Genomic DNA, 25,419 nt, shown 5'->3' with positions numbered 1-25,419 from the left:
TGATTGTCGTGTGAGACTGTTGTAGTTCATTTCGCTCATGAATGCGGGATGTATTTTCTATCGAGAAAAATATTTTAAAGAAGATAAAAATGTTATCGTTGGTATTCAAGTGCTGCGCGTAACGAAGATCAACTTCTCGAGGACACTGCGCATGGTCCTGCTCATGAGGGATTCCGAAATTCGAGCACAGTGAACAATCAAACTCTAGACACGAGCGCACTGTGTGTCTGTTTAGTCAGAGCATGCTTTTCCTCGAGCGCAGTAGATAACGTACATTAGAGCGCGTTGTCAGGTACAGTCAAGCGCGTTTTTCAAAGATAATGAAGTCAAGTCTTTGAATCCTTCTTACCTTATGCTCGGGACTATGTGAGCGGAATCGTAACGCAGAGGAGCGTTTGAATACTTTCCTGACTAAAGTGTCCTTTCGTTTAGGTTGAAGTCCAGTATTGGCAAGTATTACATTGTTGAGGCGTTTACAAAGGAAGTTTCAGCTCTGCTCAACAACTAGAACGCCAACCTATTTATTAAAGAAAAGTCACAGGAAGTGTTTTTAACAACCAGGACATTCATCCAGTGGGTTTTGGAACAGTGTAAGAAAAGTTTCAAAATACAGTTCATTCAAACAAAGTGCACAGTTAAAGATTGTCCAGCACTGCATCTATTTACAGTTTTAAAGTATAGATCATTCAAAGAAAGTGCGCAGCCAAGGACCGTCAACCATTGCATCTAACTACAAGAAGAAATTAAGTTAAGTTATACAAGTTTGCACGTCCGTGATGTGCACACGCAGTCGAAGGTAACAGTTTATTAAAGAGAAATTTGCACGTCCGCGATGTGCACACCCGGTCCAAGGGAATAATTTATTAAAGAGGAACTTGCACGTCTGTGATGTGCACACATAGTCAAAATTATTAGTTCATCTAAAAACATCTACAGTATATTATTCAAGTATAAGTATTAGCGAGCTGACACTACTGTGATGCACACACGCATTAATGTGTAGTTGATTATATTTTTACAGGTTACCATGCTCGTCATGTGTTTGTACATCTTGTTTCAGCACCCATGATGTACACATGATATCAAATGTGTTATCTATTGTCAAATGTTTTAAGTCTAACTATTCATTATTAACATTAGATCTAGTTTGATATTTCTTATATTTTTTTTAATTTATCGGCATGGCTACCATGCAGAATGTGAATACTCCACCACCATTTCGTCAAACTCCTGGTGATTCTCCTGTATCTTGGAGAAATTGGTACATGGTTTTACCAAGTATTTGGGAGCCATTGGAGGTAATAGGTATCGTCCAGAACGCAAAAGGTTTTTATTAGAACACAACTTGGGTTTTGAAGGGCAATCTATCTATGAACATCTCCCACCGTATCCTATCCAATGGGACCAAAAAGAACTAGATGAATATGAATAGGCTGTTAAAAAATTGGGAAAACAATTTGATGTGCAACCAAGTTTGATTGTTAACAGGCATACGTTTTTTACTAGGGAGCAATTACAAGATTAATCTATGGACACATATGTTGCTGTGTTACGTATGCTGGCTGCGGAATGTGAATTTGAACATTTTACAGATCAACTTACTCGTGATCAGATATTAGTACGCTGTTGGGACAAAAAAGTCCAAGAGAGACTGCTCACCATGAGAAATCCTAATCTATTAGAAACCATAGATATAGTCAAAGGTATTGAGGTTTCAAGGAAGGCTTTAAAGGAGCCTACTCGTAAAGACAATAGTAGTGTGTCTGTAGTGAATGAGAATATAGTTTTAAAACAAAACAATAATTAAAAAAAACACTAAAAAGAAAGAGGTAACGTCAGAATATCGAATTCAAAATATCGAGTGGACAAAATATCGAGTTGTGAATATCGAGTGGACAGGATAGCGACCTGCAAAAATATAGTGGTTAAGAATATCGACATGCAGGTAAGAAATATTGTATTTTATAATATCGAAGTTAGTAATATCGTTGTTAATAATAGCGATTTTTTTTGTGCTTTGTAAGTTAGTATATGTGTTTAAAGTATATATTATTTTTAATGTATGTTTGAATTTTTTTAAGCAATGACTTTTATGTTAATTAATTTTTGCGTAATTTAATTCTGTAGCGGGTTGTGGGTCTATGGGGGAATAGGGTGGGAAGTAATTTAAATATAATATATTTTGTAAGAATTAGTTAGAATTAATCAATTATATGTTAATTACTTTTTGTGTAATGTAATTCTGTAGCGGGTTGTGGGTTTATAGGGGAATAGGGTGGGAAGTACTTTCTTGAAATTAATTATTTAAATATTTTAATAATTAATAATGTAGTATTTAATAATGGATATTTTATTAATTATTAATTAATTAAATATTAAGTATTAATTATTGATTTGTAAATATTTTAATTGTGTACTTTTTTTAGGAGTGGGTTGAGGGTTGATAGGGGAGTAGGGTGGGAAGTAATTTAATTTTTATGTAATTTGTATTATTTTGTATATAATATTTATTAAAAGTTATTTTATAGTGTTAAATGTGTGAATTAATTTAGATTTGATGGTTATCAATTGTAATGTTAATCGTTACTAGTTAATTAATTAATTGTTAATTAATTATGTTAATTTATTAATATTTTACAATATTGTAGGTGACGTTTATAGGGGAAAATGGTGGGAGGTAAATTAATTTTGAAAAAAATAATACATTTTTAATTATATTGCGGGAGTGGTATACTAAATGAGTGCCCTACGCTATCCAACACTTTCCCTACTGTTACACTTGGTGGAGTGGGAATAGTAATTTTTACCCTCCCACTATCCAACACTTTCCCTGCTGTTGCACTCACTGGAGTGGGAAAAGTAATTTCTACCCACCCGCTATCCAACACTTTCCCTACTGGTGCACTCACTGGAGTGGGATTAGTCATTTTTACCCACCCGTTATCCTAAACTTTCCCTACAGTTCCACTCGCTGGAGTGAAAATAGTAATTTTTACCCCCGCTATCCAAAACTTACCCTACTGTTCCACTCACTGGAGTGTGAATAGTCATTTTTACACTCCAATTATCCAACACTTTCTCTAATGTTACACTTGGTGGAGTGGAAATAGTACATTATTCCCACCCGCTATCAAACACTTTACCTACTGGTGCACTCATTGGAGTGGGAATAGTAATTTTTACTCTCCCGCTATCCAACACTTTCCTTACTGTTGCACTTGCTCAAGTTGGAACAGTAATTTTTACCCACCCGCTATCCAACACTTTCCCTACTGTTGCATTCATTGGAGTGGGAATGGTAAATTTTACCCATCTGCTATCCAACACTTTCCCTACTGTTCCCCTCGCTGGAGTGGAATGAGTAATTTTTACCCACCCGATATCCAATATTTTCTCTACTGTTCCACTCGCTGGAGTGGGAATAGTAATTTTTATCCACCCGCTATCCAACACTTTCCCTACTGTACCACTCGCTGGAGTGGGAATAGTAATTTTATCCCCAACGCTATGCAACGTTTTCAGTATTGTTATATTTAATGTAGTGTAAAATAGCATTAAAAAATATATATTTATTTTAATGTTTTAACTTATTTTACCCTGTCACCCTGACACGGTCGTTATGCAAGGGAGTAACATGATATAGGCCATATATACAAACACAACTATCCCAGAATGTTTAAGATAAGTGATTTGGTTATTTCCCCATACATTCAAGTCTGGAATTAATTCTCCACACATTGACTCAACCACTATGAGAGGCCTTAAACAATATGTACAGTAAGCCTGCGATTCCTACCGTGGTAGAAATTAAGCACCCTGAATAGTGGTTGGGCAAACTAGGGTTCCTGTAGCGCCTCCCAAGAATAGAGCATAAACACCTTATGACATTAAATGAAGAAATAAATGAAGAAGATACAGAGTTCTTTTCAATCATGCCGTGCCTGCACACAACATAACTATCTCCATATTTAATTAAGGGCAACACTCTGGACACCCCCTTGGCAGTGGACTATCAAGCCTCAGTTGAAAAAATGAACAAAACACTCCGTTCTGTAATGGCCGCCGCATTAACAACACTGTACATGACCTGTGAACAAGACACACCCCCTAATCACATGACACCATCGATTAATCCATGGCTGCCCGGTGAATCAGTACCTCCCGGACCCGGCGGCGTGGGTAGGTTGATTGGCAGAACACACGGCTGACTAACGGTAAGTAGGAGCCACGTGGATCATGTTTGTATCTAAGGGAAGCACTGTAAGTACACCACTTGCAACACTAGATGTAATCGAGTGTTTTTATACATTTTTAAATATTTGGCATGGCAAAAGGCGTTAAGCACCTAACAATAACATGGCTGCACCCACCGCTTCCGCTCTCCAGCGTAGGGGGGCCAATTCCCATCACTTTAGTGTTCGATTTGATAATAAGAAGCGCCATAGGATTGTTTTACGGGCAATAAGCGACTATTTTAGATACACACAAAGCCACTTTTGTAACGTCATATTTAACCACCTAGACTTCACCATGTCTTGTAGTCCTCATGAGGAGCTCCGCAATATCCTCTACGGGCAATACGCGGAGCCGTTACATGCACACGAGGCCACCCATTTCACAGCACACCTAACCGATCCCGACCCGCTAAATATAATACCGCGCAAACCGGGGAGGACAGGGCTACCCATAAGATGTCCAGACCGCCAGATAAATGGCCCTTCTATCAGTGTATGCATCGAGAGGAAAGCTGTCCCTGACTCTACTTGACCCATTACTATGGGCCTTATTGCCGTGACGCGACCACATGAAGAACCACGTTCTTGTCTTGTATCAACAGAGACAGCTACCAAACCAAGTATTAACACTGTGGCAATTCGGTCACACGGACCTCTTGACGCTATTTTTTTAAATTTAAATTCATTTTTATTTCCAATCTGATAACTGTGGAGGAAAGGTTATTGACTCAACCTTACATCTACAAGAAAATAGAGAATGAAGTCAGACAATGCCATGACTGCAGCACCTATCTACTGGTTAACACTATCCCCCCATATACAGCCATACTTTATGGATACCTCAACCTGTTGTACAGACCGAAGGGTACTGTTGATACCTGGGAACTAGACACAATAGGTGAGTCCTATGATACAACCACCATCTGCACTGCTGTTTTTATCCACAGAGGCATGTTGTTCACCTTGCTCACTGAGGATTTATGTCCACATTGGTTTTAATGGTTTTTAAATCAAACGCTAGCCGCACACTGACTAGCGTGTTTCAAGAAATGCCCAAAGTCACCAACATTATTGTCTTTTGTTTGTACCTGTTGTGACATGCCCTTATGTCTCCTCTATAGGTTGATCCAGCGCAACACAGGTACATTAACACGGAAAGCACGCTTTTTTCTTTTTGTGATATCTAGACAAACTCACTGGGTACTTATGTAGATCCTCTTTAGTGTAGACAGTTTCAGAAAAGTAATTTTTTTTTGTTTTTCCCTAAGGTCCTGAAGAATCGCGAGTTATTGAACAAAAACGCGAGAAACATGTCGACCTTCACGATCACATACTAGCTAAAACTCATGTAGGAAACATTGAATTCCATCGAGTACCGGCTAGTTTTCTAATTTTAACTAGAGCAGGAGACCCCCAGGATAAACTTGATACTGGTACTCCCAGCTTTATTTTAACTCACTTTCACGTCTACACACTCCTGGCCCCATACCCGCACTTCACAAAACGGCTGTTGGATAGAAGATCTCCGGTAAAGTGCTCCTCTTAGAGGTGAGCCGTTGGGTATTGCACCGCCGACCCAACGAGGAGCATCCCAGATGATGAAGCATGACACCTGAAAGGGTGTGTGAGGGCATTACACCCAACAAAATGGATGCCCAACTGTAGGACTCATTGAGACCAACAGTATCCAGACACTAGTGTGACATGGACATCCCCCCACTTGAGGAACAGCTCATCTCTCTTTGTATTCATTACTTTGTTAGGGCACAAGCTGAAGCTGGACTTACCACTCCTGGTAAGTGGAAATTGCCCTTCTTTCTCTCTCCCCCTTGTTGAAGACAAACATTAACTTATTATATATAATTTATTTTTATATTTATATTATAGGTATATATATATATATATATATAATTATATTTTAAATTATGTATTAAACATTTTATAAATAAACATATTTATTATTTTATAATATTATTAAGTTAATATATATGAAAAATAAAAAATTCATTTTTTTAACATTACATTTCTTATTTATTAATGGTAACTTTTAAAATTATTTTTAAGTATGTTTTACTTAATTATATTTATCATTTAATTAATTTTATATTACTTTTAACATTTAAAAAAGTTGATATTTTAGCAAACTATATTATTAACAACAATATTTAGGATTCAATATTTTTGTACTCACCTGTTTGCATATAGGAAGTCGATATTCTCTCACTCGATATTTTTACCTCGATATTGTGGCAGCTCGAGATTCTTCTCCTCAATATTAAGTTAATATATATGAACAATAAAAAATTCATTTTTTTAACATTACATTTCTTATTTATTAATGGTAACTTTTAAAATTATTTTTAAGTATGTTTTACTTAATTATATTTATCATTTAATTAATTTTATATTACTTTTAACATTTAAAAAAGTTGATATTTTAGCAAACTATATTATTAACAACAATATTTAGGATTCAATATTTTTGTACTCACCTGTTTGCATATAGGAAGTCGATATTCTCTCACTCGATATTTTTACCTCGATATTGTGGCAGCTCGAGATTCTTCTCCTCAATATTCTGTCAGTGATCCAAAGAAAGAGTACAAAGGTGGATTTTTCTCACAGAAAAACGTTTGTTTTACGTGTGGTTACCCTAACCATGGTCCTAATGGTCGGCCTTGTCCTGCAAAGAATGTAAAATGCAAGTTATGTGGGAAAATTGAGAATTTTGCAAAAATGTGCTAGTCACCCAGAGACAAAGTCAACACAGTTCCAGATTGAGATTTGTGTGACAGTTCGGATGAAGAACAAAATTGTATGAGAGGTGTGAGGGACATGGTTGTTGTTGTACAGGATGATGAGTCTAATTGTGTAGACCTTTATGAAAACATTGTAGTGGATGGTAACAGTTTAAGATTTCTCATTGATTCTGTTGCCAGAATGACAATGGTGACTATGAACTGTTTGCTGAGATCTGGGGGTAACAAGAGTTACTTCCACCCAACAGATATCCTGTAACTTATGATGGGAGAAAGATTGAATTGTCTGGGTATTTTGAGTGTTATCTCAAGTTTAAAACTCAAACTATGTTCGGGAAAGTATATGTTGCTCAAAAAGGTCTTAACATTCTTGGATGGTACCATCAAGGCCATTTTGCATGACCCTCAAACCTGGTAAAGATGTTCAGGTTTCCTCTATGGGGATGTCAGGAGGCTGGGTGGTGGGTGGCGGGCTGGGTGTATTTTGTTTTTGTGCTTATTTTACTATGTTGACGCTCTTGATGCAGCTGTGAATGATATGAGGAGCGCATTATTCAACACTTCTTTCCCCTTGCTTGTTTTATGGTCAAAGTAGGCCTTCAGTCTGGTCCTTCCAGACTTTCTTTGATGTCCTGGAATGTTCGTGGCCTCACCAATACCAGGAAGTGCAAACAGGTTTTCAGTTATGTATCACGGCATAATATTGATGTACTTTTTCTCCAAGAAACACACTTGGCACATTCAGATTCTGCTTCTGTTGCTAGGAGTTGGGGTGCCCATCGTGTTTTCTCTAATTTTAGTAGGTATGCTAGAGGTGTTGCCATACTAATACACAAACGGGTGCCTTTCGTGTTGTCCAGCTGTACCACGGACAGTGAGGGTAGATATGTAATGGTCACAGGTGTGCTCATGGGGTCCAAGATTACGTTCATAGGTGTTTATGGTCCTAACACAGACTCCCCCTCCTTTTTTCAGGACTTACAGGTGAAATTGCTTAGCTCAGACATCGATTTGCTGGTTGTAGGAGGAGACTTTTTTTTGCTGATGAACCCCACCAGAGACAGCACCTCTCCTTCCCCTGATGTCAAGGCCCGCCCAGTGTTGTCAGACATTTGCTCTCATTTCTCCCTTATTGACATAGAAGCCCGACTTCACTCGCATTCCCCCGCTTACACGCACCACTCTGGGTACCATAACACTAGAATTAGAATTGACTACTGGCTCCTCTCCCCTGGGGTCGCTGGTTGGGTGGATGGCCTTCTCACCCTCCCGCAAACGTTGTCAGACCATTCCCCCATTGTGTTGACGCTGCAGATTCCCAGACTGGGGGGTTATGAGAGACAGTGGCGTTTCCCCGGTAGAGCCTTGGCAGACCCTGTTTTCACGGAGGAGGTCTGTGGTGCCATTGAGGACTATTTTGACCTTAACACCGGATCTGTTGAGTCCTGGGCTACACTGTGGGAGGGATTCAAGGCCACTATTCTTGGGGTGTGCATTTCCAAACATGCGGGCGCCTTGCGAGTCGTCCGTTCCACTCTGTCCCGGATTGAGAGAGACATCTCAGTACTTGACGGAGATCTGGTGGCAAACCCGACAGAGGCTGGTGAAGCCAAACGTTTGGAATTACTAATGGAGTTTCGGGATGCTGCAGAACGGGAACTGCGGTTCCTGTGCAAACAGTACACGGCCCGCCAGTATGGTGAGGGTGATAGGCCTGGCAAATTATTGGTGCAGCTACTTCGCCCTCCTCACCAGACATCTTACATCTCGGAAATAGTTGACTCGCAGGGTACAAGACATTACTCCACCCCTGACGTTTGTGACACCTTTTTGTCATATTACAAGACTCTCTACACATCTACACTTTCGGGAGCCCGGAAGGATCCCGGTCCTTATTTGAATGAGATCGCCATGGTCTATCTCGAAAAACACATGCAGGACTTTCTTGCCGCACCTATCACTCCGGATAGCATCATCGAAGCCATCGATGCATTGAAAGGCTCCTCTGCACCGGGCCTTGATGGCTTCTCTGCTGATTTTTATAAAGCGTACAAAGAGGAGCTGGTTCCGAGATTGGTGGAGGTGTACGCTGAGGCGCTAGAGTCTGGCATACTACCACCGACTCTCTGTGAGGCGGTTATTGTTCTTCTCCCTAAACCTGGCCGTGACCCTTCCGTGTGTGGCTCATACAGACCCCTTTCATTATTGAACTTAGATTATAAGATACTTGCTAAGGTTCTGGCCATCCGACTTTCGCTTTTGATGGAATCCATTATCTCGCCGGCACAGTCGGGGTTTGTCCCACATCGATCCACCTCTTTAAATTTGAGGACATTGTTCTCTGTTTTGCATAGGATTGATCCCTCCATTCTGGCCGCTGCTGTGTTTTTGGACGCTGAGAAAGCGTTTGATACGTTAGAATGGCCCTTTTTTTTATCGATTATGAGACGTATGGGCATGCCTGAGCTGTTTGTATCTACGGTTGCTTTATTATACACCGCGCCTACGGCCCGGCTCCGTTTGAATGGTACCATCTCTGAGAAGTTCTCGTTGTCGCGCGGCACGCGGCAGGGATGTCACCTCTCCCCTTTGTTCTTCATCTTGGCAATGGACCCTTTGGTCCGCCATTTTCAAGAGAATCACCTCCACCGGGGACTCCAGTTTCGCACTGGGCCTCTTCTTCTTTCTTTATACGCCGATGACATAATTTTGTATGTCAGAACGCCTCAGACTAATCTAGAGCCTTTAGTATTGGAATTAACCAGTTTTGGAGAGTACTCGGGCCTCTGCATTAACTGGCACAAATCCGTTCTCTTTCCACTCACCCCCTCCACTCTTCCATGGAACTGTATCTTCCCTCTGGAGTGGAATATCGACTCGGTAAGATATTTGGGGATCCATGTACATCTCGATACGGTTTCCATGATTAGGCTGAACTACGGCCGCGCTCTTGACTTCCTGGAAGACCATCTCGAACGATGGATTCGCCTTCCTTTATCTATGGCCGGCCGGATTGCTATAATAAAAATGATTGTTCTACCTCGCTTTTTATATCTTTTCAATAATATCCCAATTCCACTTACCAAGATTTTTTTTTTTGCAACTTCGTTCCTTACTGTTGTGTTTAGTTTGGGGTGACAAGACTCCACGTGTTTCTTGGCGTGTCTTGACCCTCCCTTATGAGAGGGGTGGCTTTGGGGTTCCCGATTTTTTTCTTTATTTTTTGGTTGCACAATGTTCCTATGCCTATTCCTGGTTCCACCCGGATGCCAGGATTTTATATTTGAAGCCGGAGGCCGACCTGGTGTTGCCCGTTCCGCTTAACGCCGTTCTCCCCAGGGGTATTCCTCGCGACCCGCAAGATATACAAACAGTTTCGACCACCTGCTGGGCTTGGGAAAAGCTGCGCAGGCTGCTCCAAGTGGACAGATTATATTCCCCCGCCCTTCCCTTGCCCAATGCCCACTGGCTTCCCATTACCGGCGAACCCGTGGTCCAGCGCACACTGTCCAAATATCATCTCTACACGATAGGCGACCTGTTCCCGGAGGGACATGTCTTCTCCATAACCAATCCATAACTGAAGACCAACGATTTGTCAACCGTACCTTTATGGACTCTTTCATTTTGACTAGACTCCGGTCCTTGCTACGCGCTGAGTTCCCCTCATTTCCGATTCCTCCCGATGACATTGCACCTCTCACGTTTATCATACAGAACCGGTCTGGGGCACATATGGTCTCTAAGCTGTACAAATTGTGCTTGGACTTGCTTCCTTCTTCGGATTCCAAGGTACGCGCTGCGTGGGAATTGGATCTGGGCTACTCAATGACAGACGAGCAATGGGCGTGGTGCTGTGGGGCTACGAAAGATGTGTCCATCAATAGCAGACACAAACTCATCCACTTCAAGTTTTTGAGACGACTGTATCATACTCCTGCCCTTTCCCATAAGATTGACCATTGCAGACCTCATTGCTGTCCTAAGTGCAGGGCTCCACAGGCTGATTTTTCCCACCTCGCTTGGACATGCCCTCTTTTGCATGATTTCTGGGTCCAGGTGCATCACATTTTTGGAGATATACTGGGCATTGTCTTAACTCCCACCCCAGAGATTGCCCTTCTGGGCTATGTCGCTAATTTTCCTCGCCCGGTCCGCAAATTAGCTGCCCTCGGATTTCTGTTAGCAAAGCGCGAAGTTGCGTTGCTTTGGTGCTCTAGACGCGCTCCAAGTTCACGATCTTGGCTTAGAAGCATGGCTTTCTGCAATGTTAATTGCGTAGAATATTCTACACAGATCCCACCTGCATCACGTCCGGTTGACATTTGGGGCCCATATCGTTCATACATTGCTAGGATTACTGAGGAACAACAATCTCAGTTGATATGCTCCATTGTCCCGGAGGGGGTTGGGTAGTCTTATAAACATGGATGTGTTGATGGTGCCCGTACTATTCCCCTTGCTTCAATCCCACTTGAGGTATCCTCCAGGGCCATTTAATGCTTAGATGTTACAAGCTGATCGACGCTCTTTTATGCGGATACGGCTTTCAGTTTTTATGTGTTGTTCATTACTCTGGAATGCACTCTTTATGGGTACAGGGGATGCGTGATTTGTAACGCTAATTGAACATAACCAGGAATCGTACCATTATTATGCTTTTATTGTATGATATGTGCTGCTCTCGCTCTCGCTCTTACATATGATTGCTCATTTGTCATGGTTAATTGATCCCTGCATCAACGATCTATTGCTGGAACTGTTTTATTTTATTTTCTCATTTGAAAATGATAAATAATTTTTTTTTTTTTAAAAGATGTTCAGGTTTCATTAGTAACTGATTGTGAAGAAAATAAAAGTTCTCATGACAATGTTAATAACAGTTCTAAGTGGATTGACATATTGCCCACAGTTTCTGATGACAAACTGGGTAGAATTAAAGGTTTAAACATAAAATTAAAGTACAAAACGATGTCACACACGTAAAACACAAGTTGAAAAATTTACCTTTTAGTGCGCGTGAGGACTTAGCAAAGATTCTGAAGAAGATGTGTAATGAAGGTGTGATAGAACCCATTGAGTCTTCTTTATGGTTGTCTCCCTTAGTTATTGCTAGGAAGAAGAATGCGCAATTGAGAGTCAGTTTTGTCCTCAGGAGCCTTAACAAGATTATTTGGATTGACTCTCATCCTCTACCTAGAATAGATGACATCATCAGTACATTTTCAGGTACTAAGTTTTTCTCCAAAATTGATTTAGGATCTGCTTATCATCAGGTAGTAATTGATGAGTCATGACGTCATCCTACAGCTTTTGTGTCGCCAATGTGTACCTTTAAGATTAAGAGATTTGCCTTTTGGCCTTGCGTCGGGGGCAGCTGTTTTTCAACGTGTTTTAGAAAATGTTTTAGAAGGAATTGAAGGTGTTGTAACTTTCCAAGATCACATCTTAATCGCGGGAGAAAATGTGTCCATTCACAACAAACACATGCGGGCAGTTTTAGAGAGGTTAGAAAAGTTCGGAATTGTTGCCAATCTTGGGAAATGTGAGATTGCCAAAAATACCATTGAGTATCTGGGTCATGTAATTTCCGAGAAGGGGGTTGAACCTAGACCTGGATTAGTAGATGCTATTGCCAGAGCTCCCACTCCTAAAAGTAAAGAGAATGTTGCTTCATTTTTAGGACTTTGTGAGTTTTATTCCAGATTCATTCAAAACTTCTCTGCTAAAACTGTTATGTTAAGAGAACTGTTGAAAAAAGAGAAAGAATTTGTCTGGGAAAGAAATTGTCAAGAAGAATTTGAAATGTTGAAAAAAGGAAAATGATATCAGCAGGTATTCTTGCACCTTTTCGATCCTGCCAGGAGTGCTACTTCGCGGTTGATGCGAGTAATGATGGTTTGGAGCCTCTATTGCTCACATGCAGGGACAAAATGAAGTGACTATTGGTTTTGCTTCTAGGTCTTTGAGGTCAAATGAAAAGGTTTTCTCTGTCATAAGCCTTTAGTAAGTATCTTAAGTGGTTCTGTTATTAAAGATCACACACCAAGAATAGCAAGATTAAGTTACAAACTTTTACAATATAATTTCACTTTTGAACATATTCCTGGTGGTAAGAACATTATGGTGGATTATCTGTCCCGCTCACCCTTACGTTTTACTGATTATCCTGAGAATAATGATGAAAATGATGAAGAGCGTCTTATTGCAAGTGTTGATGTTTGTCATGACACCACTTTCACTGAACAAGAGTGGAATTCTGAATCTTTAAAAGATGTTGAACTGGAAAATGTAAGGAAATATGTGATGAATGGATGGCCTAAAGAAAAGGAACTACCTCAGTCTCTATAAGCTTATTTTAAGGTCTCTGATGAATTGTCAATTGAACAAAATGGGATGTTGGTACAGAGGGATACATTTATTCCACCTGTTTGTTTGAGAGACAGGATCATTACGTATGGGCATGAGGGGCGCTTAGGCCAGACTATTACTAAAAGGAAAATCAGAGACAGTTATTGGTGGCCTGGGATGGATTCTGCTATCATTGCTAGTGTTCCGGCATGTGTTGTGCTACCAGTGATAAAGGAATCAAGACTGAAGCGTTTCTACTCCAGCCTGTCAGTTTACCTGAATCTGTGTGGTCCAAGCTGGCTATTGATTTCATTACAAGAACAGAGGCTACATTATGCATTATTCCTTTAATGCAGTCCAAGCAGCCGCTTACATCACAATATTAAAAGGTTCCATAATAGAACAATAGCAACACATGACAGACATGAGCCATCAGCAATCTGCCTCTTTTAAATGCGGCTCCAAGCAGATAAGTTCATTTTCCTTCATTACCATTAATAATTTTATCTCTATTTTGAAGTTCCCTAGTGTGTGGCTTAACCCCACCCCCTTCCTACTGCCTCTATACCGATCTCCAATTTATGGAGATCTCCCTACACCCCCTTCCCTAGTCCCATCCTTGCATGACTGACCAGATTAACCTGCCTTTTCTTTCAGCTTATGTACTATTTCTAATGTTTGAATATATTTAAAGATTTTTAGATGTTTAATCAAACCTTAATATTTTGTTTTTTGTGTAAACGGTTATTCTTCAATTTCATCCTTGTTCTACTTCTTCATGCCATAATGAGCTTACCTAATGTCTTTGTTTAACTCCTGTTTTTCACCTCTTTTCACCGATGCAGTCTGCGCACTCCAACGCGGCTCTGCATCGCTACCTTTTATTATTTAGGATTTCATCCGCAAGTTGTTATTGTTTTACAACCTTATTCATAAAAAAGTGGTTTTAGCAGGAATCCTCATTTAAATGGCCTTTTCAACATTCTATAACAAAATTAATTATAATAAAAGAGGAATTATTCTCTTGACATTCCTTCATCTATAAACCTTGTCACTATTATTAAGGGAAATCCTCCCTAATTATCTTTCATTAAAGGGCTTTACCACTTTTTACAAGTTAACATTCCCTATATACCATGCCTGACTCTGACTCAGACAAGGCTTCCGCCCCTACTCCTAACTTAGACAACGAAGCCCTGCAAAAAATTGTTAATAAGGAATTGAGGTCCTGCATGTTTGAGACCTTAAATCAGATCATGTCCTCTAAAAGGTCACTCCCTGATGACAAAATCACAGAAATTCCAAACCTCTTCTCTGACAAGATCAATGAATTAAGGGGTAAAAGACTAAAGAAAAGTAAAAACATTGATAAGAGCAATATAGGAGGTCCAAGCACCTCATCAATTCAGGGAGGTCTTAGCACCTCAACTTTTAATGGAGGTCCTCGCACCTCAAACTCCCAAGGTGTCCCTAGCGGCACAACTTATCTGGGTGTCCTTAGCGGCACAACTTATCTGGGTGTCCTTAGCGGCACAACTTATCTGGGTGTCCTTAGCGGCACAACTTATCTGGGTGTCCTTTGCGGCACAACTTTTCTGGGTGTCCTTAGCGGCACAAAACATCTGGGTGTCCCTAGCAGCACAAAATATCATAATGCTCTTTACACTATGGGAGATAACAAATCTAATGATTTAGAATCCTCAGACACACCTGATGAGTATGTCCTTGATCTTGATGAAGATGATCAAGAATTTTACAATCCATAAGAGGAAATCCCATCATCCTCTAAGGACATTATCCTTGACCCCTTAGGGGAAGAAATGTTTTCCCCATTAAATCTGAAACACCAAAGAGGTTCTGAGTGGTTCCACCAGGACCACGTCGCAAAATGCAAAGGAAATGAGATCTTGTATTTTAGATACATTTAAGGAGGGTATGTCCTCTGAAAGACCCCTCCCCTTTCAAGACGAGCTTACTGAAGGGCCAACTTGTCTCGACCCCCAGTTGATAACCAGGGGAGGGGGGGGGGAAGCAAAAAAATGTAATTATGCCGAGCCTTATACTAAGAGCACCATGGGAGGTCCAAGCACCTCAAATGAGTTGGGAGGTCGTACACCTCATTCATGAAGGGAGGTCCCTGCACCTCAAATTTGAAAGGTGTCCCTAGCAGCACAATTTACTCCGGTGTCCTAAGCAGCACAAATTACGATGGTGTCCCCAGCGTCATGTCTTACATGGGTGTCCCTAGTGGCACAAAAGACCAGTGTGCTCATTATATTACAGACTCTAATTCAGAAAATGAGGATGTCTTACCTGACCCTTCGGATGAATTTGTCCTTGATTTGGACAGTGATGAGGACCTTGATTTTAACAAAGAGCTTAATGATGACTCGCCATACTCATCTAAAGATGTGTTCTCAACGTACTGGGACCTTTAGCCAGAATCCTAGATTCCGCAGAAGACAGCCACATCAATGGCACCCCTCTCAACACCAATCTCATCAGGGGATGGAGCCAGAGAGCATCAATTCTACTGGGTAATGCCAACGCTAGCATTAATGCAGAAAGACAAAGAGTCATTTTGACTAAAATAAATCCAAAACTAACTGTCATGGCGGATAAAGAACCCTCGCAAAAGCCAATAGGTTTACTCTTTAAATCGTTTATGATAGATTGGACTCAAATTCCTTTACAAACTTCTTTCCAAAGAGACTTGCCTTTCTCTCCAGAGCAACAAAAAATAATAGAGAAGCAGATCTCCTCTATGCTTCAGAAAGGAGACATAATAGAGGTCCCATTAGAAACTTTAAGATTTATAAGTACACTCTTTCTTGTAAAAAAGAAAGACAAAGGTTGGAGACCTGTCATAAACTTAAGAGAACTAAACAAATATTTGGTTTACAGATACTTCAAGATGGAGGGCATCCATCTCTTGAGGGATTTACCTCTAGAGGGAGACTGGCTAGTCAAACTAGACCTAAAGCATCCTTACTTTACCATTCCTATGACCGAATCCCACCAACCCTTTCTTCAATTTGTCTAGGAAAAATCACCTTTACCAATTTCAGGCTCTCCCCTTTGGACTCTCCTCTTCCCCTTGCTGCTTCACCAAGATCATGAGAGCTGTTGCCTCATCTCTAAGAATAAGGGGCATTTGTTTATTCATTTACTTAGACGACATTCTTATAATGTCTCAAGAGCCTTCAAAACTAGCCAAGGTCCTGAAGACTGTGATGGATCTCCTAGAAAGTTTAGGATTTATCACAAACAAAGATAAATCAGTTCTGTCCCCTTCCAGATCTCTGGAGTTCCTAGGTTTCACAGTAGACACATTGAAATGTCTCCTTTTACTACCTTCAAAAAAGATTACCAAAATCAGGAAGGAAATAAGACACTTCATGAAACAGCAAGACTTATCTCTGAGAGAGCTAGCCAGGATTATGGGTCTCCTCTCCTCCTCCACCCAAGCCCTCTTTCCCAGTCCCCTCAACTATCGGGACCTTCAAAGGTAAAGGTGAGAGCCCTAAGAACTGGCCTCTGGTACGGAGATCGGATCTGTCTGGATCAAGAAGCCAAATCGGAACTAGCCTGGTGGCTCGAGAACTTAGACGCTTGGAACGGAAAAGCAATCTTTGGTTCAAAACCAGAGTTTGTTTTACAATCAGATGCGAGCCTTCATGGCTGGAGAACTTGCCTTCTCAATCAGAACACTGGTGGTATCTGGTCACATGAGGAATCATCTCACCACATAAATAATTTAGAACTAACAGTTGGACTTTACGCCTCCATGTGCGCACCAAATCTGCGGACCTCTCTAATCTAGCAAAGAAAGTTTGGATGTTCTCTCTGGAACATAAGATCGCTCTTCTGTCTGAAACATAAGATCGCTCTCAAAGCGGAATACTCTGCAGACTGGAACTCAAGATTCCTGTTAGATCACAGCAATTGGAAATTGAATGTTTCCATGTTCAGTACCCTAAACAAGATCTGGGCCCTCTAGAGATAAACTTATTTGCGAGCAGACTAACCTTTCAACTGGAGAACAACTTCAGCTGGATGCCCGACCCGGGTGCTCTAGCAGTCAATGCCTTACTACAATCTTGGAAAGGAGCCAAGGTGTATGCATTCCCTACCTTTGCCATGATTCAGAGAGTTCTTCAGATAGTGAGACAACTAGCTTGCAACCCCCCCTTCCTAATTCCTACCCTAGAGAATCTTCTTGCAGACGTAGACAGAGGAGTTCACCGCCTAATTCAGAACAGGAGTTTAACCCTTCTTGCCTGGAGAGTGTCAGGAGATCCAATTAAATCTCAGGACTTTCGGCAACGGCTGCAACTCTCCTCAGAGAGTCTTGGGCCCCAGGCACTCACTACAGATATAACAACATATGGAGAATCTGGGTATGTTGGTGCCTGGAAAGGAACCTGGATTCCTTGGAAGCACCTATTGTTGACATGGTTAACTTCCTTGTTAAACAATTTTATAAAGGCCTCAGCTATAGAACTATCCATTGCTATAGATAGGCTATTTCTGCTGGCCATGTCCTTGTCAATGGTAAAATGGTAAGTAAAAATGTCATTGTTTGTAGAGTGATGATAAGCATTCGTTTAAGAAGACCTCCTATACCTAAATATGAAAGTCTTTGGGATGTCAAACTAATCCTTGATCTTTTCAATAACTGGCCTCTTAATACTCTCCTCGATGGAAATAAAAATGTTTCCATTAAGCTGGCTACTCTACTATGCCTAATCTCATGCAGAAAGGTCTCTGATGTCAAAGCCCGGGAGATTACAAATAGATCTTTTAACATTTTCGGAGTCAAATTTGAGATTTATAGAAGAACAAAGACTATGTCTGATTCAATCTTTTACCCACGTTTTGATTTATTTCCAAAACTTTGCGTTGTGGACTGCATGAGAGAGTATGATCGCAGAATGTTTGCTCTTCCCCCTCAGGATGTTAACCAATTACTTATATCCTTTGTTAAACCCCACAAAGGCATAACCTCAACCTCTATTGCTAGATGGGTTAAGACTGTTATGAGTTTAGCAGGTATTGACTTCAAGAAATTTCAAGCTCACTCCCTTAGAGGGGTGCTATGGCCAGTAAATCTCTCTGGTCTGGAGGTAAGTTGGACGACATTCTCAAAGCTGCTGACTGGTCAAATGCTAGCACCTTTGCACGTCATTATTGCAAGCCTATTGAACATATGTCTGATATTGTTTTACAAAGCTACCAACATGCATAATGTAGCCTCCGTTCTTGTAATGAAATTGCGATTCTCATATTAACATGACTAGAGAATCTGGATTTCATTAAAGATACGGAGGCTGACATTATCCCTCCCATCCCACCCCTTGGTGGTCTTACAATGATTTAATGCTGTTTTTGTTCCAGTTTATTACTGTACTTTTCATTAACAGTACTTGTTTCATCTCTTGTTCCTTTTAGCTTGATAAGCTTGACACTATTTTTTACATTCAAGAGATATTTACTTCTTTCTCTTTTCAGGTAACGCTCCTAAACTGTGTGTCGTCTGGCCTTTGGTTTTACCTTCGTTCTTCCTTCACCTTCATCCTGCTCATCAGAAGATCTTTTTGATGCTTCAAGTTTCATGAACTTATTTTCCTCCACACTTAAAAGAGGCAGATTGCTAATGGTTCATGTCTGTCATGTGTTGCTATTGTTCTATTCTGGAACCTTTTAATATTGTGATGTAAGCGGCTGCTTGGACTGCATTAAAGGAATAATGCATAATGTCAGCCTCCGTGTCGTTAATGAAATCCAGATTCTCTAGTCATGTTAATATGAGAATCGCAATTTCATTTGACGTTTGATTGTTCTAGCAAGCAAGTTTACATTTGCCATTGTAGTTGTTGATTATTATAGTAAATGGTGGGAAGTTAAATTTGTAGAAGAGCCAAACACACATGGTGTTATAAAGTTTCTAAAAAAATTGTTTTTGAGAGAAGGTTTCCCCCAAGAGATTGTTTCCGACAATGGTGTCCAATTTATTTTCTAAAGAAATTAAAAGTTTTCTAGCTACCAATGCTATTAAACACAAATGTGTTGCTTTATATCATCCTCAAGCCAACGGCCTAGTAGAAAAAAATAACTGCAGTCTGGTGGAGTGTATATAGTGGGCTGCTCAAAGTAAGAGTGATTTGTGTAAGGCTGTTGAAAAAATGTTGTGGTTTCACAGGTTATGCCCTAATGCTGTTTCTGGTCTTTCACCGTTTGAAATACTACGGGGAAGCCCTCCTGCTTCCGGGTTGTGCCCTGCTTGGTTGCGAGAGTGTCAGACCAAGAGTGATCGCATGTTAAGTGTAGACAAAATTGTAAGACCTAATGTTGAGAATTGTCAAGTTAAAATGAAAAGTCACTATGATACTTTACATAGAGTCAAATCTACAGAAAGAGATCTATGTGTGGGTGATTGGGTCAGTGTTAAGGATCCTAATCATGTTCCCAAAGGGATGTCGAAATTCAAACCTCCAGTCAGAATTGAAGTTATGACCAGGAATGCAGTGAGAACAAGCAGGAATGAATGGTGGAATAAAGGAAGAGTTGTGAAGGTGCATCCTCGTGATGTTCATCCTCGAGATCTTTCTTTTCCATTTAATTCGTCAATGCATCCTCATGTTGTTCCTTCTCCATCTTCCTCTTTTGACGTTTCTGAGTCGAGTCATTCTTCTCATCCTGTTTCTGAACGAAGGGGCAGTAGCCAAAATATCGTTCAACCTTTAAGGTTTCGTGATTGAATTTTGTTTATAGTAAAGAAAGAGAGATATTGTTATGATCTCATGTATGCTACATTCCAGTATTACCTCACTGGAATATAGAATATTAAAATGTGCTTAGGAAGTAGCAAATTCCATATTGGTCAGTTACCTGTGGACTGGTGAAGCTGTGGCTAATAAATACAGATCAAGTAGTATTTCTGTCTGTTGACTCTAATTAAAATATACTTCACTACAATTTCTTGTGGTCAAGAGACAAGCTCCAGCTTTGGGAGTTTGTGTTGTGAAAACATAAAAACTTTGTCAAGCTGGTACCCTGAACATGGCACTTGCTTGGCAAACCTACAAAGCATTCAGCGGAGACACTTTGTGGCCTCTCTTAATATGACAGGCAATACTCAACCAGTGAAGCAGGGGCCATAGCATCCACTAAATTGGCAGGTCTACAAGCTGTCTGGAAATGTGCAAATGACCCCAAGTCTTTCTTGTCTAGTTCTATGGTAACATTGTGGGTGTGTTTGTAGCCAGAAAAACATTAACATTGATAGAAAAATCAATTGAGTGCGCATGGCCCAGAATTCCCTGCCTTCCATCATAATTTCTATGCCTGAGCAGGGACGATCTACACAGGGGAGATGGCTGGGTGAGTGGTGGGGCCTCTAAGCCTACTCTGAGAATGTCTCACAACAGTAGCTTAGTAATTTCTACTTTGTCATGTCACTGGATCTAAGGATGATTTACTTAAATGTGTGCATTAATGAGCAGTAGAGCTGATTTTCATGATGAATTCTACTCCCCTTTGTCATCTCTGCAGGTTCCTCCCACTTGAACGTAACCTTATTTATAGCTATGTCATTGAAGCCCTTGCCAGCCTGCATGAATGTGTGGTTGAGCAGCTGCCGGACCTTTCACGTGACCTCCCCACCCTGGCGTCCATTATGAGACTGAGCAACACGGACCGGCGCATCGTGCTTGCCTGGCAGGCAACACTGCAGGCAATGCAGCTGCTAGATACAGATGTCAAGGTCTTCTGCAACTTCTTCCTTGTGCACTGCCATGAGGCAAAGTACATGGACCCCAGCAGGAGGGAAAAGTTTTCAGAGGAAATGAACATGATAATCCGTGGGGTGATAAAGAGCAGAGCGCTGCAAGAGAGCCTGCTGTGTGCTGTCCAGATTGCGGAGAATGGAAAAACGCAACGGGACATCAAATCACTACCTGGTGTTCTTTTAACGCACACAGTTTGACGTACTGGACAAAGCCTTCACAAAGATCTTACTCCTTAAGCACACACATGAACGCAAGTGAACATATAATCCATCTACGCACAAACATACACTGGCTCTCTCAATCTCTCGCTATTTCTCTCAACAGTAATGCGCATGTACTTCCTAAACTGCTACCAGCTGAGACAGGTCTACCTAGGAAGTCTCACAGTTGTACAAAGTAAAGTATCAAGAGCCTTTATGGATATTTGTATTTAGGTTTTGTTATGGTGCAAATGTGTGTATTGTGCATCGTTACTCAGTTGCTTTACCTCTAGACGCTATACGGAGTCTCAAAGGAGAAGACTTAGGACCTAATTTATATTTCGGTGGACAATATATTCCATCACAAGCGTGACAGATATCCCGTCCACCATTTTACAAGTGCCATAGGATATAATCCACTCGTAATTCGACAGACAGGATATCCGTCGTGCTTGTGGTGGAGTATACTGTCCACTGAAATATACATCAGTCCCTATGTAAGTTGTTACACAGTTGTTAGTGACAAAGGGCTGGGGGATTGGTCACCAAACCCTTCACCTGGCAGGGGTACATATGGATAGTGTAATAAGTGAAATTTGGGTTTTCTCTTATCACATAGTTCCATAAAAATCTACTCTGTTCCCATGGTGGAACAACCAACGTCTGCTAAAATATAAATCTGGCCCTACGTTTTTCTAAACCCTATGGTGAAAGTGTAGACTCAATGCCAATTTACCAACCAGCAGCGGCTCCTCCACTGAGGTGAGGAGTGTCGCCCCACTGCTTCAGCTGGAAGCTAAACGCAAAAAATAAAATGATAATATTTGTTATTATCATTTAGTTTTTTGCAATCAGCGTGCAGCTGAAGCCAAGCTGGCGGGGCTGGGCTCACCGCGTGTCACAGGGCTTGGAGTGGTGGCAGTGCTAGAGATCGCGGGTCACCCGACCAATAATTTCGCCACTTCTGGCTTCGGGTCCATATACTTTACTTTATCATATACATTGATCAGATGACCACACAATCTACTATCAATAATTGTGAGTTCCCTTTCGATTTATTTCCAGTGTACCCAACTTACCATCCACCGTTATGGGTACCTATGACCACGATGGGTCAGGGAGCTAGCTGTAAAAGGAAAGGCAGCAAAATACAAACCCAACTTTATTGTATTTTATTTCATGAAATGACCACGGACAACTGAGAAGTTTAAAAGTTTATCTTAGATTTCAGATTCTCCAATCATACAGTTTATAGTAATGAGGCAATCTATAATCAGAATAACGAAGAGCACATAACCATACAGGAAGAGTATACAGGTAACCATCTAACCTTATAATGAGGGAATTTAGAAATAACGGAAATGAAATTCGAGTGAGGGTACTAAATGCTAGGAAAACTTTAGGCACGTTTTAGGATTTTATCATTAGGTCATATTTCGAGAGAAAAGACACTAGGGAAACCTATACATCTAGTGAAGGGTAGAAAAGTGCAACACGCTATAATTCTAACGTTATTACTTCGATTCAGTATTTAAGAGAAATTTGTAAAACATTATTTAATTCATAAACAGTATGGAAAGATTTATACTAAAAAGGCTGGGGAACATAGGAACATGCTATGAAATGCAAACTGTAAATGACTTTAATGAGATGCAATGATTTGCAGAGAAAAACATGGAAAATTAACATATGCAAAGGTATGTCTTTATTGAAGCAAAGACAGAAAAATAGAAAGGTGCAGTTTAAGAACTCAGAGCGATATTTACCTAGACTGGTGTGAAAACCAACCCTGGCCACGGGTCAGTTAAGGACAGGAAAACCCTCAAGGAAGGATAACCCTCAGTGGGACAGCAGGTGCAGAATGGACACCCCAGGACAGGACAGGAAACCCAGATTCGGATCAGGACAGGACCACCAGGATACGACCAGCACCCGCAGTTCGGAAGCAACGCCTGCGCTCCACCCTCTCTGCAGCTATCAGTCAGGACCCCGATTGGGCCAGCGAATTCCCCAGCAAAGTGCTCCGCCAGCACTTAAGGTTCAGTAAAACCCTCAGAGTCTATGGTCAAATTTCGGACAGAGAGCTCCGCAGCACCTCTGTATCAAGTCACCTATTGAGTGCGTTGGGTCAGTGACAGGTCAGCTATTCAGACAAGTCGGACCATTTCTCTAGCTAAACCTAGGCTAGATATACTGTTTTGAGACAGGGTACCACCCCCCAATTGTTGCAAAGTGTCAGAATCCCCAATTTAGATTGGTCCTAAGGTAGGATTTGGTTAACACACCAATCAGAACAGACTATTCTAAGGCCTACTTTGCATCCTAAGGTGCCGCCTAGCAAGATTGGGGTTCTCATGAGACTAGCCAGTGGAATACAATGAATTGTTAACATTTGTTTCAATATGGGTACAGATGACTCCGTCCTGCTGGGTCGCAGGTCACTTTCTCAGGAGCATCTTGCCCATCTCTGCCAGCTGGCAGAGTTCCACTGTTCAAGGCTGAATTTCCCCGGGCTGTATGACATGCGCAGAAGGGACCTTCAAGATGGTTCTTGGCTCAGTCAGACCCCCCAGTTATCGTGGTACATGAAAAGTAAGCGAAAACAAATTAATACATGAAAATAACTGAAGGCATTACATGTCATATTTTCGTACTTCACGTTTATCATCATAAAAATATACTATGCAAGTTAAATATTAGTGCAATATATAATTTCACAAGAGCAACAGCACAAGCTTCACCACGTTAATACAGGGAAACGCCATCTTGTGGCTATTACGCATGCGCACCCTTTCCCTCCAAAACTATCTCTACGCGAAGTCACGTGAGTGTGACTGACGCATGCGCAGAAGAGGGAAGTCAAGCAGCGGCCATTTTAGGGACAAGAATTAATCGTATTAGTAAAACACATAAGCAAGCATCTCGATGATACCCACGCACCTTCAAAATACATAAAATTAGTAAAACAAACAATTGAAGTTACGAGATTATAATGGATTTTTCGAGGTTCTTGACTCGAGCAAGTCGCGATGCGAAATCTTGCTCTATCAATCCCCTCTTTGATGATATTTACTATCATCACAAAAAATGGAACCAGATGCCAACTTTCTTTCAATCATACTTTGTACATTTCTATCTCTTCCAACAAGCGATTCAGCTTTTCTTTCTCAGTTTTGGTAGGGTGAGAATTTTTCTCCTTTTTATAAATCTGATTATTCATTTCTTCCAATTCAAGTTCATCCGCACTCCGTTTCACTCCTCTCGCATTCACTTGGTATTTCTTTGTGTGTTTGCGACATTTGCAACAGACGAATATGAGAAATAGGATAAGACCTATCACTCCAATTGGCATCAGTACCTTAAGCAATAAGCTTTTACCTAAACTAGCAAACCAATGTCCTACATTGGAGAGACCATCAACCAGTCTCTTCCAGGCACTGTCAACCTCGAGTGGTTTGAGTTCCTTTTCCAAATTAGTAATGTTTTTCACATATCTTTTGAGCTGTACACTTTTGTCCGGAATGTAAGTGCAACAATGTTGCGCCTTCAACATCTGACAGACTCCGCCCTCTTTTGCTAATAAGGTGTCAAGAGCAAGTCTGTTTTGCAAAACCATTGATCTGATCGCAACCATTTCGGTATTGACCAGCAGAAATCCATGAGCCGTGTCAGTAGACAACACATCCACTATTGTGGACAATTTGCAAATTCTGTGAGTATTCAGAACCACTCCCACTCCAGGTATCAGTGCACTGAAAATACTACCCATTATTTCACCTACGCTTTCTCTTTTGCTACGCACTAAGCCATTAGTGTTTTCACTGCTTCCAGCAATTTCATTCACATGGTATATTCTCGGGAAAACAATGCCAAAGTAGCAGCTTCCATACCAGTGATCCGGCAATTTGAAATAAGCCTTGTCTCCACATATATAATAAATTCCAGGAAACACAGGCTCTGACCCATTTTTGAATCCCCAACCTCCAATTACCTTATAATTGTGCTCACATTGACTGGAACCAATGAAAATGTTATTATAATAACTAGTCTTCTCGCGATGAAGACAGAGTTTCCCTTTCTTCTC

The 25,419-nt window shown here is 40.9% G+C and overlaps 1 protein-coding gene across 1 annotated transcript; it reads left to right on the top strand.

Annotated features, from left to right (window-relative positions):
- The first annotated feature begins 15,570 nt into the window (after window positions 1–15,570).
- Window positions 15,571–21,408, top strand: SMCO1 (single-pass membrane protein with coiled-coil domains 1). Its single transcript, XM_078665479.1, has 2 exons — window positions 15,571–15,767; window positions 20,900–21,408. The coding sequence occupies exons 1-2, from the start codon at window positions 15,571–15,573 to the stop codon at window positions 21,330–21,332; spliced, it is 630 nt and encodes a 209-aa protein (XP_078521605.1). The 3' UTR covers window positions 21,333–21,408.
- The last annotated feature ends 4,011 nt before the right edge of the window (window positions 21,409–25,419 follow it).

This window comes from Lissotriton helveticus, chromosome 11, assembly GCF_964261635.1.
Source record: "Lissotriton helveticus chromosome 11, aLisHel1.1, whole genome shotgun sequence".
Classification (NCBI taxonomy): Eukaryota; Metazoa; Chordata; class Amphibia; order Caudata; family Salamandridae; genus Lissotriton; species Lissotriton helveticus.
Note: the sequence above shows the minus strand (reverse complement) of the source record. Positions and strands in the feature narration are given on the sequence as shown.